Source organism: Polypterus senegalus, chromosome 8, assembly GCF_016835505.1.
Source record: "Polypterus senegalus isolate Bchr_013 chromosome 8, ASM1683550v1, whole genome shotgun sequence".
Classification (NCBI taxonomy): Eukaryota; Metazoa; Chordata; class Cladistia; order Polypteriformes; family Polypteridae; genus Polypterus; species Polypterus senegalus.
In genome coordinates this window covers 151,512,861-151,526,904 of record NC_053161.1, presented here as the reverse complement: position 1 = coordinate 151,526,904, position 14,044 = coordinate 151,512,861, and the positions used below count along the sequence as shown (strand labels likewise).

Genomic DNA, 14,044 nt, shown 5'->3' with positions numbered 1-14,044 from the left:
CTTATCTATCTGTTATACACCCTGACTTTCCAAAGTCTGGCTAATATCTTTAATGTAGGTGTGTCACATATTTATGAATTCCTGATGCGTTTGCAAATACAAGCATAGCTATACGCTCTTTATTTAGCTTGAACCCATGAGCTACATTTTCATTACCACCACCCAAAAGTTCAATTGGGCAAACACTTCCAGATTAACCAAATCACGTCTGCATTATAAATCTGCTTTGCAGTCATGTCATTTTCTTTGACCAATTCACTAAACACATTACCAAATGAAGTTGCAGATTCAAACTCCACCGATTTCTGCCCACTTGACAAGTCTAGCTTACGAATGCCATGGCGAATCTTGAATCGAGTAAGCAAGCCACTAACACTCAAAATTTTAAATAAAAAAAATACCAACCAACCATACTATAAATAAAGAAAGGGTAGATGACGTTAGATCATATAATTTACACACGTGAGAGACAGACAATCATGTGGTGCACGAGTACTGGAATGTGGGGCGCACTCGCACTGAGTTGTATTTCAAGAATGATTTTTTGCCGATTGTTTGAGTTTAGTTAACTGACAATCTACCTTTTTTCCTGTACATGTTTTCCTGTTTTTTGGCATATGCATATTTTCATGCTCAAATCTACACAAAGTTTTACAAATAAGACTGCTGAGGTCTTCCGTGTTGCTGAAATAAAAAGCACATTGAACTGACCCTGAGTTCTGTCATCCATTAACTGCACCATATTCATTAAAAAAAAAAAATATATATATATATATATATATATATATATATATATATATATATATATATATATATATATATATATATATATATATATATGAAGCAGATGTATTCTGCTCTACTGTTATCATCCCAAGAGAAATCTGATTTAACAAGTGCTACACAACTGAAAATTAGAGCAATAAGAGACACCTCAACAGATAATATCCCTTTTTCTCCTCTTTTCCCTTAATGTTTTTGTATATCTCATGATTTGTGTCCTGCTGTTTCTTTCTGTATTGCTGTTTGCGATGGCTGTCCTTGTTCTCCTGCCTTAGTAATGTGGAACAAAAAACCTTCCCTCACTTGCCTCAATGTTACTCCTGTTCTAATTTCTTTGTGGGCTTATATATCATATCCATTCACCAGAATTTCACTATTTGTTGCATTGGTGGATGTTTTCTTTTTGTTCTTGCGACTACCATACCATATCCAAACCTTTTAAAAATTTCCCCTTAGTATCCATTTATTTCACCATGTTTCTTCAAGCAAAACTTGTCTTGACATCACAATGAAGCATTATTCTTAATCTGAAGATGTTACAGCACAGATACCAGTTTCACTTATTATTATTAGCAGAAGCTAGATGGATATTTTATAGGTGTACGTACAATCAGTATGGATTTCATTTCTGAATCTTTAATACTGTACCAAACCAAACGCATTAAGTTGCAATTCCTTGATTATTGTTAAGCAGTGGCTAGTTAGAATTTTTTGTCTTTTTGGAGAATTATTTTCAGTTAGCAAGATTTTGATATATTGAAAGCTTAATGTTCTTGCTTTGTTTTTATATCCATTCATACATTTTTGAAACCTACTTATCCTGAGCAAGGTCACAAGGAAGCTGGAGCCTATCACAGCAAGCATCCTGTGCAAGGCAGGTGCAATCACTGGATATAGCATGAGTACTTTGCAGGGCACTCACACACACACTGGCCAATTTAGCAATACCAATCCACCTAACCTGCCTGTCTTTGGACTGTAGGGTTGTGGAGCACCCAGATGAGACCAATGTGAACATGGGGAGAACATGTAAACTCCACGCAGGAAGCTCAAGGAACATGAATCCTAGTTCACTTGTTATGACGCTGCAGTGCTACCACTGTGCGGCCTTACTATCCTCATTTTAATATACAAGTCTAAATTCCATTTCTTGGTTTGAGAAAGACTTCATTATTAATATTTTTTGTTTACATTTTAAGTGCATCATATTGGCGGAAAATGGGTTGCTAGGGAAAATCCTCCCTGACTGTCATCACAAACATGTGCTAACTACATTATAGTGCAGTGCAGCAGCTTCTTTGTACAAGCTTTGGTGAACAAATGGGAGTTTGATAGCCTTGATTTTGATGTTCTTGCTTTGACTTGTAGCTCTTTTGTCTCAATTTGACTTCTATCTTTGCATTTCTTCACTCTAGTAAAATAATACAATTTTGTCCAGCTATGATTATTATTAAACCTTTTGGCTTGAGGGAACAGCTAACAACCCTTGCGAAAGTCTTAATTCTGCTTTTGATTTTATTTTCAGTCTTTGGGAAAGACTTTTTTGTTTTTGATTTTATTCCAGTAAGAGATGTGCATCTTCTGGTTAGCTGCTTTGAACATCAATGTTAAGATTGATCTTTTAAAAAAAAAAAAAAAAAAAAAAAAGATTACGCAGGGCAGTCAGTTTTAAGAACAGACAGGACAGGCAGTGGGCATCCAAACTACAGAGCTGTAGAACCACTTTGTGTTTTTGTAATTGGCAACACAATTGTAGTACAGCCTACTATGTAAAGGCATACATCCAGACTTCACATAGGTGGGAAACTCACTGAAGTTTAATGCTATAGAAGCTTAATCCAGGCTTTCACCTCTTCCTCTCTACAACCTCCTTCTGGGTTCCCTCTTTAATGTGAACTCTTGCATGTCGCTGCAGATTGCGCCGATCAGTGAAACATTTTTCACAGTCAGAGCAGCAATACGGCTTCTCTCCAGCATGAAATCTTTTGTGGCTCTGAAGGTGGCTTAAGCGTGAGAATCGTTTTCCACAGTCTGAACAGGAATGCGGCTTCTCCCCCGTGTGAATTCTTATATGAGTATGAAGATTGCTTTTGTCAGAAAATTGTTTACCACAGTCAGTACAAAAATAGGGCTTCTCCCCTGTATGAAATCGTATGTGCATCTGAAGACGACTTATGCGTGAGAATCGTTTCCCGCATTCAGGACAGCAATATGGCCTCTCTCCGGTGTGAATCCTCATGTGGGTTTGAAGACTGCTATTAGTGCTGAACTGTTTGCCACAATCTGAGCAGCAGAATGGTTTCTCTCCAGTGTGATTTCTTACATGATACTGAAAACTACTCCTGTCAGAGTATCGCTCATCACATTCTGGACAACTATACGGTTTCTCCCCAGTGTGAATTCTTGCGTGGGTCTGAAGATGGCCACTGTTGGAGAACTGTCTGCCACAATCAGAACAGCAATATGGTTTTTCTCCAGTGTGAATTCTTTTGTGCCTCAGAAGACTGCTACTGTCGGAGAACTGCCTTCCACATTCTGAACAGCAGTATGGCTTCTCTCCGGTGTGAATTCTTGTGTGCACGTGAAGACTGCTATTGCAGGAGAATCGTTTGCCACAAAGAGAACAACAATAGGGCTTTTCTCCAGTGTGAATTCTTGTGTGAACCTGAAGACTGCTTTTGCTGGAGAACCCTTTGCCACAATCAGAACAAGAATGTGGCTTCTCCCCAGTATGAATTCTTGCATGCCTGTGAAGATTGCCTTTCTGTGAAAATTGTTTGCCACATTCAGAACAGACATAGGAGTTTTGCTTTGTATGACTCCACTGAAGATCCTTATAATAAGATTTACGTTTTAAATTTTGGCTGTGTCCTAAGCACACATTCATAGCCACTGCATTTGTATCTTGTGCATGTTTATGAGAACTAGTGGCATCAATCTTTGCGAGTTTCACAACAGGTAGGGACTGCAAAGAGGCAGGTGCCAAAGTCTCTAATGCAGCTGTTAAGTTCCTCGTGTCTTCGTCATGCTGCTTCTGTTGTGGCATACTCTGAAGACAGGTTGAGGCAAATGACGATGGCCTTAAGGTGTCACTTTCTTCTAAATCTGCAGGAAGATAAATTTTATCTAAACGTGAGACTTTTAAATAGAATTGTGAAAAAATCACACTCCTTTCGTGTGAAACAGCTTCTTCCTGTTAAAAAATAAACTCAGTTTGCAACAGTTCTCATTATAGTGATGACAGGTTCACAGTTTGCTACTAAAACCAGCTAGTTGATGCTATGTAAAGTGATATGGATTCCACAAAGCACTGACAAAAACCAGAACATTACCAAGAAAAGACAAAATGTATATTTGTTTGCATTTGGAACTGTTTTATATCATTAATTGAACTGTATATGCATATTTAATGAAATATGTATAGTGCATATGCAGAATTCTGTGAAGCCAGTGCAGTTTTCTATGCTGTTGTGTGCAGGGCTAGTAACATCACTTCAAGAGAAGCCCATCAAATCAACAAGCTAATTAAAAGGGCAGGCTCAGTTATGGACACTCAGGCCCTTCTGGAAATGGGGGGCTGAAGAGAATGAAGACAAAGCTGAGTGTCATTATGAACAATGCTGCACATCCTCTCTAGGACACACTCACACTGAGGACTTCAAGAAAATGAATTATTCAGCAAAAGTGCGTCAAGAAACACGACAGGGGCTCCTTTATACCAACAGAAATATGTCTGCATAATGTAAACTTCACTGGGACTACTCCTTGATCTTTAGCCAAGTCAAAGGTTTTGTTAGCTTTTTCTTTTTTTGGATTATTTTTACGCATTTCAGGGGGGTGTTGTTGTTTGTTTGTTTATTTGTTTTAATAGTTATTAAGCTTCTTTAAAAAGGTAAATTTCTTCTTGGGGATAAATAAAGCAGTGGCATTTTTTGGAACACAATGTCTGTATTACTGCATTACTTGTATCTTGATTTGAAATGTGTTTGTGCTTCATGCAGTCAACAGAACATTCCTAAATTTGTGACATTTAGATTAGCACATGCAACTAAGAATGTCACTGTACTCTATACAGGTGACACTAAGGACCATACAGACCTATAAATGACAACATAAACAAACAAAAACTAGCCATATAAATATATACATGCATACATAAACAAACAAATAACTAACTAAAATCATTAACTGCATTAAAAAACACATACTGTAAGTAAATATAACACTCAACCTCAATTATTTTAAAAATACTTTTAACTTTAATTTGAAATAATGCAATGACTTTTTGGAAATCAATGTCAGTATATAAACAACCAAAATAAATACATAAAAAAGAATCCCATACATTTATAAATTCTAAGTGAATCTCTATGCTTTCAAGATGTAAATCACTCTCTCTCATGTCACTTTGTAAAACTGCTTTTCCTGGTTAGGGTCGCTCTGGCAGCAGGTCAACCCCGACTTCTCTGTACCCAGATTCACATTCCAGCTCTTCCTGGAGAATTCACAGGCATTCCCAAGCCTGCTGAAAGATATGATCTCTCCAATTTTGGGATCCTTGGGTGGGCACTGAGAAGATTGGACCTCCCTATTGCAGGGAGCATCTTCATGACCCAGAAATGCTTTCAGCATGCGACGCCATGGCACCGGAAGTGCTCCCGGGTCGGACATAAAAGGAGTCATCACAAAGGGAGAAAGAGGTGCGTTATTGGATATTGGAATGATCCTAGACTGATTTGTTATTATGATAAGGTGTTGTTACCCAAAAAATAACATTTTTAATTTATCTTGAACTGGTGTGTGACTGAGTTGTGGCTGGTGTTTTGGGTTCTGGGTGCTCTCTAGAGGCCACAAGATATTTAGAAAGTCGCTCACCATTAATTATTTCAAATTATTTAATGTCCGCATCTGTACTTTATTCCACCCTGGGCAGCACTGCTACTTAATAATAATAATCATCATTTTTTAAAGTAAATTATTATTATTAATAATAATAATCATAATTTAATATTCTCCACTTTCAAACTCAAATACTAAACATTATATTTCCAAAATAAGCAAAAAAAAAAAAAAAATCTGAACTATCCTTGCACATAAATATAATCGAATCCAAGATTTAAATCTATACTTTATTTTCACTTACTTGGTCCAGAATGGCTTATAGATGATGGCTGATCTTGTAATACCCCCTTTGTTACTTCCTCAGTCATCTCCACATCAGATTTTAATGATTCACACTTCACATTGGCAGACTCTGCACCTTGAAGCCCAAACTGAAAGGCAGGCCCTGAATCATGGTCCTCTTTTTTGATGCCATCTGTAATTTCAAATTTCTGGGTGTCAGTGTACACAGGCTTCTGCTCAGCTTCTTTTTTAATGCTTACTGAACCCCAGCCACAGTCCTCTTCCTTAACAATGCTACTCTCCTGCTTAAGGTGGACAGGCTCCCAGTCGCAGTCCTCTTCTTTAATGCGTTTTGTGTCTGTCTCCATGTTGTATACGTGTCAGCCAAACATGTCTCCTGTGTCACATATATGTAAGTATTCTTGTGTCATATATGGCAGCTGCTTCGTTTCTCTGTGGGAAGGAAAGGTTTGAATTCCATCAGGGCTGAAATAAGATAATCTGAGCCAATCTTAGTTTCATGTTACTGTACCTACCCTGTTAACGTTTAGGTCAAGAGTAATCGCTCACTTAAATCACACTACAATGTTTCATCAAAATTGCAATAGATAAAAAAATCTTAAAAAGTGTGTTTCAAAAAATATCAGGTTAAAAAAAAACAGGAAAATAATGGTCCTGTGCCAACACTTTTTGATCCTTTTCAATTCTAATCCAAACCAAGATTTTATTACATTTCTATTTTGTTTTTCCTATTTTTTTTAAGAGTACAGTGTAACTTCCCTGAACAGCAAATCCGGTGTGTAGTAGAACAGATATAAACTGAAGAAAAACGCAGGCTCCAAGTTAGCTGTGATTGCTGCGTTTAGTCGCTTAAAGCACAGAAAACATTTGTAATGAAGAATTATTTCTTTTATTGAGGAAAGTCAGGTATACAGGATTTCAGGAAGTACAGATAGGGGATGACAATATTTATTTATTCTTGCTATTTTTGAAAATCATATAAAGCACGCTTAATATACAATGTTTAAATTAAAAACGCTGAAGTATACACCATTGCCAGGTCAGTGTCAAATGACACTGAATGGAAGATGGACTGAGGAGTGCCTTTACATTTTCACTGCTTAATATGTATGTTACTGTCTTCTAAACACTGAGATCACGATCCAAGAACTGTAAACATACTCTACGTTTCTAAACTGCATCGAACGCGATAGACTTGAACAGACGAGATAATCTAGATTTAATATAAAAAATGAATACGCGTCAAATGTAAAGTTATCGTTTTTTTGGCAGAGTTTAACTGCAATAATCTAAATCTGGCGCCGCCTGCGTGTGCAGATCTCAAGTCACACGTTTGTCAAACGCGAGCCCACGGCCCGCTTAACGATGTTTGTCACGTGACTGCACTGCAACGCCCTACGAAAGCCGTCGCTCCGCCGCCTCTCTGCACAGCGCACCCGCTCGCGTTCACTTCGACTTTAAATCAGCGCTCCGTACACGAGGCACCGTAGACTCAATAACATAGCGATTTTCGTATGAAATCATATAGCAATGAATTGGGGCGTGGTGGGCGGTATACCGGCGAGTCTTGCCTGGGAACTTTTAAGTACAAACGTCAGATTTTTATGCTGGGACACTGTTTTTTCACATCATTTTTCACCAAATAAATTGACTATTTGGATATACTGTATGTATTAATTTTGTATAAAATAAGTCTTTTTTATACGCTTGGATTAATAGCAATGTTAATTTGTGTTTTGGGTTGATTGACATTCGTGGCAGCATTTTAGATTACCAAAATGTATTTTCAAATATCATTTCTCTGTATTTTTTTTCCAGTTTTAAATGCTATTTTAGTTAACTTGTATTTATGGAAGCATTATTGTCCCATACCTTTCTGATCTATAAACATTCTGGAACAAAATGTAATAAGGAATTAATCAGTACTCATTGCTTTTTATTAAATCATGTTAATTCAAGAGTGTAAAGTTTGTAGGGAGGTAGATAAAATTAATCCACAGAAAGCTTGGTTAATTGTTAGTAAGTATATGCTCTGTTGCCAAAAGTTTGTGAAATATAATTTTTTTCATAAAATTTACCCAGTTAATGCTCTTATAAGTAAAATGTTTCCAGAAGCAGGATAATACATTTTTTATCATTTTTTACAGACTGTCTTATCATCTGTATACCTTTATTAGACATAGAGCAGTCACTTGAGAAAGGAGAAGTACCTAAGGCTGGAAAGCAACAAATATGACTCCAGTCTTCAAAAAAGGAGTAAGATGGATTCTGGTAAATAAGTCTTATCTGCACCGTATGTGCATAATTATGGAAACTATATCCATAATTAAATTAGAAAAGTACCTGTATAAAGATAACATATTAAATAACAGCCAGCATTGGTTTAAGCGAGGAAGATTCTGCCAGACAGGCAGCTGCAATAACTGACAAAACTAAAGCATACAACACAATCTGCTTATGACTTTCAAAAATCCATTGCTACAGTCCCACATATAAGATTAATTCTGAAACTACACACTTTAGTAGGCATCAGAGGAAACCTGCAAAACTGGATCTCAAGTTGATTACCCAGCAGGTGACAAGGAGTACAGAGAATGATCCACATGGAGTGGGGTCATCAGTGGAGACCTTCGGGGGTCTGTCTCTGGACCCTTACTTTGTCGGATTTCTATTAATGACATTGATTCTGATATAGTTAGTAAACATGTGAAATTTAGCACATGACACTAAAAGTGAAGGGAGGGCAGACACTGAGGAGGCAACAAAAATCATTCAGAAAAGCTTGGGCAAGCTTCAGAACTGGGTGAACACTTGGAAGATGCACTTGAATGTAGAAAAGTGCAAAATGCTACACATGGGCAAAAAGTAATGTCAGCTATAAATACAAGATGAGAAACACTGTCCAACAGGAGGCAGCCTTGGAAACAGATTTAAGGGTTTACGTTGACAAAACATTTTCATCAAGTATGCAATGTGCAGAAGCTATTAAAAAGACAAATAAAATGTTAGGTTATATCGTAATAATTGTCAAATACAGTATAAATTGAGGGCCGTTTTAGTCAGACTATATACTGCACTAATAAGACAACAACTTGATTATTGTCTGCAGCGTTGGTCACCACGCTACAAGAGAGATATAGCAACACTTGAAGCTGTGCAGAGAAAAGCAACCAAGTGCAAACCAGGACTGAAGGACATGTCCTCCTGTGACAGACTCAGAGAATCAAACCTGTTTAGTCTCAAGCAGAGGAGACTGCATGGGGAACTCATCCAGGTATTTAAAATCCTCAAAAGCACTGATAAAGCAGATCTGGCATTATTCTTTCAGCTTAAGGGTGAGTCACATTCTCGAAGACATCAGTGGAAATTAAGAGGAAATGCATTTAAAACTGAAGTAGCAGAGCCATAAAAACAGCATCATAGCCTCCCAGGCAAACTAGTGCGCTGGGCCCTGGTTTTGATAACAAAGCAGAAACCTACATAGGAATCAGAAATCCCGTGGCCTCTATGCTTCCTGAAATAGGGAAGGCATTTCATTATTCAAAGAGTTGTGGGAACCTCAAACAAACTGCCAAGATATTGAGTTGAAGCAGAAATCTTAACAGCCTTTAAGAAAGTTGGACTGTCCAAAAAATGAGTTTATTTATTTTTTCAAATTAAAAGGATATTTCATTTTAAAAGAACAAATATCTATTATACCATTTAATTTTTGAATTCTTTTTAATATTATTTGGGAAATATTTCATTCAAAAGTGTAAATGGATCATATCTAGATCCTTGTTTAACCTTTCCCTTAGTGAATATTTGATATGTTTTACGTCTGTTTAGTTAATTAAGACGCGCAAAAAAAACAAAAAAAAAAAAACAAAGTTGGTTAAAGTTTTCCAGTCCGTTACTCAATGATTTTCACCCTTCTGAGAACATTGTTAACGTCTTGTTTCTTTCCTTTATTCTACTGCAATATTCGAACGTTTCTGTTGTATTGTCATTTTAAAATGTTTTGGGTGATATTGTATGTAAAGCGTTATGGCTCAGTTAGTTTTAATGGCATAGGACGATGTAAAGTGAGCCGTGAACGCCGAGCACGAAAAGCATGCAGTGCGGACGTGTCGGCCAACCGAGTCCACAGGACAGACGAGAGAGAGCAGGTGCCAGTCTGCCGATTGGCTTGTGACAAGATCGAGTGGGAAAAGCCCACATCAATTTTCATTTTCACATTTTTAATTGTGAAAATCACAAACTTCATTCACTTACCTCAATGATCTCTCATGTTTAAAAATTGCCTTTCCATACTGTATCAGGGTAATCAGGTGCTACTGGATTTGCCATTTTCGAAAATTGTCAGGTTTCTGCCTTGCGGTCAATGGTGCAGGATGCACCCCGGCACCATACGACTAACGTTAGATCAATCCACGAAGTTTAAAACAAACCACGCAATCGTTCCTTAATTCGAGAAGCCAGACTTATTCCAACTGTTTAAAGTAAAAAAAAAAAATCACGGAATCTAACAAGACCTCAGGCAGGATTTGTGGCTTGAGAGTCCACGTAATTCCCGTTCGATAAGGAACAACAGCACGGAGAAAGGTTCCGCCTTTTTCTTTCCTTCTTTTTTTTTTGTCCGTTCAAGTCACTATGTCAATTACGAAATGGTAAAATAATAACAAATACACCAAGGATTAATAACGTGTCATAATTACATTTTACGCACGTCCCCCACGTTGTCTTTGTCAAAAAGAGAAAAAATAATATATAAAATAAGAATACAATCATTTATAAATGAGTGTCTCATTAAGTTAAAATCGTTAATTATTAAAAGTACTCATTCTAAGTCAATAAACCTCAAAGAATAAAGTTCCAAGGTGATGTTAATAGTAATTCAATGCAATAAAAGAAAAATGCTACAATTCTAGACCTTGTAGGATCAGCCATGAACTTTTCCTGTCCTTGAAATTGTGATTGAAATGGAAAGTCACTTACTAGATAGAGCTTTTAGAATGAAAATAATGATTAGCAATAAAATCCGTTGCAATTTCTACATCTTCTGACAATAGTTGGTTATATTGTCTAATAGTAAAGAGTATAATATTTAGAACATTTGTATATTTTATATTAAATAAGGCTACCTTACTCAGTTCAATAATGAAAAAAGCCCTGCGGGTCACCATATTTAACTTCTAAGTATAATGATGGAGCACTGTGAGCAAAAATATACAGTGGGTACGGAAAGTATTCAGACCCCCATAAATTTTTCACTCTTTGTTATATTGCAGCCATTTGCTAAAATCATTTAAATTATTTTTTTCCCTCATTAATGTACACACAGCACCCCATATTGCCAGACAAAAAAAAATAATTTTTGAAATTGTTGCAGATTTATTAAAAAAGAGAAACTGAAATATCACATGGTCCTAAGTATTCAGACCCTTTGCTCAGTATTTAGCTGAAGCACCCTTTTGAGCTAATACAGCCATGAGTCTTCTTGGGAAAGATGCAACAAGTTTTTCACACCTGGATTTGGGGATCCTCTGCCATTCCTCCTTGCAGAACCTCTCCAGTTCTGTCAGGTTGGATGGTAAACGTTGAGGGACAGCCATTTTTAGGTCTCTCCAGAGATGCTCAATTGGGTTTAAGTCAGGGCTCTGGCTGGGCCATTTAAGAAGAATCACAGAGTTGTTGTGAAGCCACTCCTTCGTTATTTTAGCTGTGTGCTTAGGGTCATTGTCTTGTTGGAAGGTAAACCTTCGGCCCAGTATGAGGTCCTTAGCACTCTGGAGAAGGTTTTTGAACAGGATATTCCCGTACTTGGCCGCATTCATCTTTCCCTCGATTGCAACCAGTCGTCCTGTCCCTGCAGTTGAAAAACACCCCCACAGCATGATGCTGCCACCGCCATGCTTCACTGTGGGGACTGTATTGGACAAGTGATGAGCAGTGCCTGGTTGTCTCCACACATGCCGCTTAGAATTAAGGCCAAAAAGTTCTATCTTGGTCTCATCAGACCAGAGAATCTTACAGAGAGTCTTAGCAAACTCCATGCGAGCTGTCATGTGTCTTGCACTGAGGAGAGGCTTCCGACAGGCCACTCTGCCATAAAGCCCTGACTGGTGGAGGGCTGCAGTGATGGTTGACTTTCTACAACTTTCTCCCATCTCCTGACTGCATCTCTGGAGCTCAGCCAAAGTGATCTTTGGGTTCTTCTTTACCTCTCTCACCAAGGCTCTTCTCCCCCGGTAGCTCAGCTTGGCCGGACGGCCAGCTCTAGGAAGGGTTCTGGTCATCCCAAACGTCTTAAATTTAAGGATTATGGAGGCCACTGTGCCATTTCAACCTTAAGTGCAGAAGAAATTTTTTTGTAACCTTGGCCAGATCTGTGCCTTGCCACAATTCTGTCTCTGAGCTCTTCAGGCAGTTCCTTTGACCTCATGATTCTCTGTAAGGTCTTATGTGGGCTGCATCAGGAGTGGGCAGGAGGAGGAGTATAGGAAACTAATCAAGGACTTTGTTAAATGGTGCGACTCAAACCACTTACACCTTAACACCAGCAAGACCAAGGAGCTGGTGATGGATTTTAGGAGGCCCAGGCCCCTCATGGACCCTGTGATCATCAGAGGTGACTGTGTGCAGAGGGTGCAGACCTATAAATATCTGGGAGTGCAGCTGGATGACAAATTGGACTGGACTGCCAATACTGATGCTCTATGTAAGAAAGCTCAGAGCAGACTTTACTTTCTGAGAAGGTTGGCATCCTTCAACATCTGCAGTAAGATGCTGCAGATGTTCTACCAGGCGGTTGTGGCGAGCACCCTCTTCTACGCGGTGGTGTGCTGGGGTGGCAGCATAAAGATGAAAGACGCTTCACGCCTGGACAAACTTGTTAAGAAGGCAGGCTCCATTGTAGGATTAAAGTTGGACAGTTTAACATCTGTGGTAGAGCGACGGGCATTAAGCAAACTCCTGTCAATCATGAAGAATCCACTGCATCCACTTAACAGGATCATCTCCAGGCAGAGGAGTAGCTTCAGTGACAGACTTTTGTCACTGTCCTGTTCCACTGACAGACTGAGGAGATCGTTCCTCCCCCACACTATGCGACTCTTCAATTCCACCCGGGGGAGTAAATCACGAACATTAATTTTATTTTAATTCTTTTCATTTTTATTACTATTTAATTTAATATTGTTTCTTTGTATCAGTATACTGCTGCTGGATTATGTGAATTTCCCCTTGTGATTAATAAAGTATCTATCTATCTATCTATCTATCTATCTATCTATCTATCTATCTATCTATCTATCTATCTATCTATCTATCTATCTATCTATATAGACAGGTGTGTGGCTTTCCTAATCAAGTCCAATCAATATAATCAAACACAGCTGCACTCAAATGAAGGTGATCTCAAGGAAGATCAAAAGAAATGGAAAGCATTTCTTAAATAGAGTTAAATATATGAGTGTCACAGCAAAGGGTCTGAATACTTAGGACCATGTGATATTTCAGTTTCTTTTTTAATAAATCTGCAACAATTTCAAAAATTCTTTTTTTTGTCTGGCAATATGGGGTGCTGTGTGTACATTAATGAGGGAAAAAATTAATTTAAATGATTTTAGCAAATGGCTGCAATATAACAAAGAGTGAAAAATTGAAAGGGGGTCTGGATACTTTCCGTACCCACTGTATATGTACTGGAATTGATTTAATAAATAAGAATTAAGCCAAGCAAAGACATTGTTTGTGAGCCCAATGTAATCTTTCAGCCCATGTATTAAAATAACATGGTCAATGGTATCAAACACTTCACTTAAATCTAACATAATAACAGTGGAATTTCCTTCAACAGAGGATAGTAGAATGTTGTTTTAAATAGTGCCACAACCACAGTAAAGAGCCATAAAATGCCATTAAAGAACCATCATTTTTACTTTCTCTTATACAAAGTATAGGGAAAGTATTGTAATCATCCAAAGATTCGATGTCAAGATTTTGATGAATCTTGACGTTTTAAACCTCCCTGACAAAATACAAAATCAACGTTTGTGAAATCCATACTTTCTCTGTAAAGTATTATTTGTTTTGTTAAGTCCTTGAAATGATTTTGTTATCATGGCACTGATTT

General features: G+C 37.8%; 1 protein-coding gene across 1 annotated transcript; it reads right to left on the bottom strand.

Moving 5' to 3' along the window:
- Positions 1–893: 893 nt before the first annotated feature.
- Positions 894–10,461, bottom strand: LOC120534393 (zinc finger protein OZF-like). The gene is made up of 3 exons (XM_039761944.1): positions 10,183–10,461; positions 5,927–6,360; positions 894–3,888 (listed from the first exon to the last, which is right to left on the bottom strand). Exons 2-3 carry the CDS (start codon positions 6,273–6,275, stop codon positions 2,630–2,632), a joined length of 1,608 nt encoding a protein of 535 aa, XP_039617878.1. The 5' UTR covers positions 6,276–6,360; positions 10,183–10,461; the 3' UTR covers positions 894–2,629.
- Between the last annotated feature and the right edge of the window lie 3,583 nt (positions 10,462–14,044).

What these genes read in the sequence shown, in the direction of transcription:
- LOC120534393 (XM_039761944.1), bottom strand. Translation starts at nt 6,275, where the DNA reads ATGGAGACAGACACAAAACGCATTAAAGAAGAGGACTGCGACTGGGAG. An exon ending in TATAAGCCATTCTGGACCAA is followed by an intron (nt 3,889 to 5,926) that starts GTAAGTGAAAAT and finishes ATCTTCCTGCAG; the next exon opens with ATTTAGAAGAAAGTGACACC.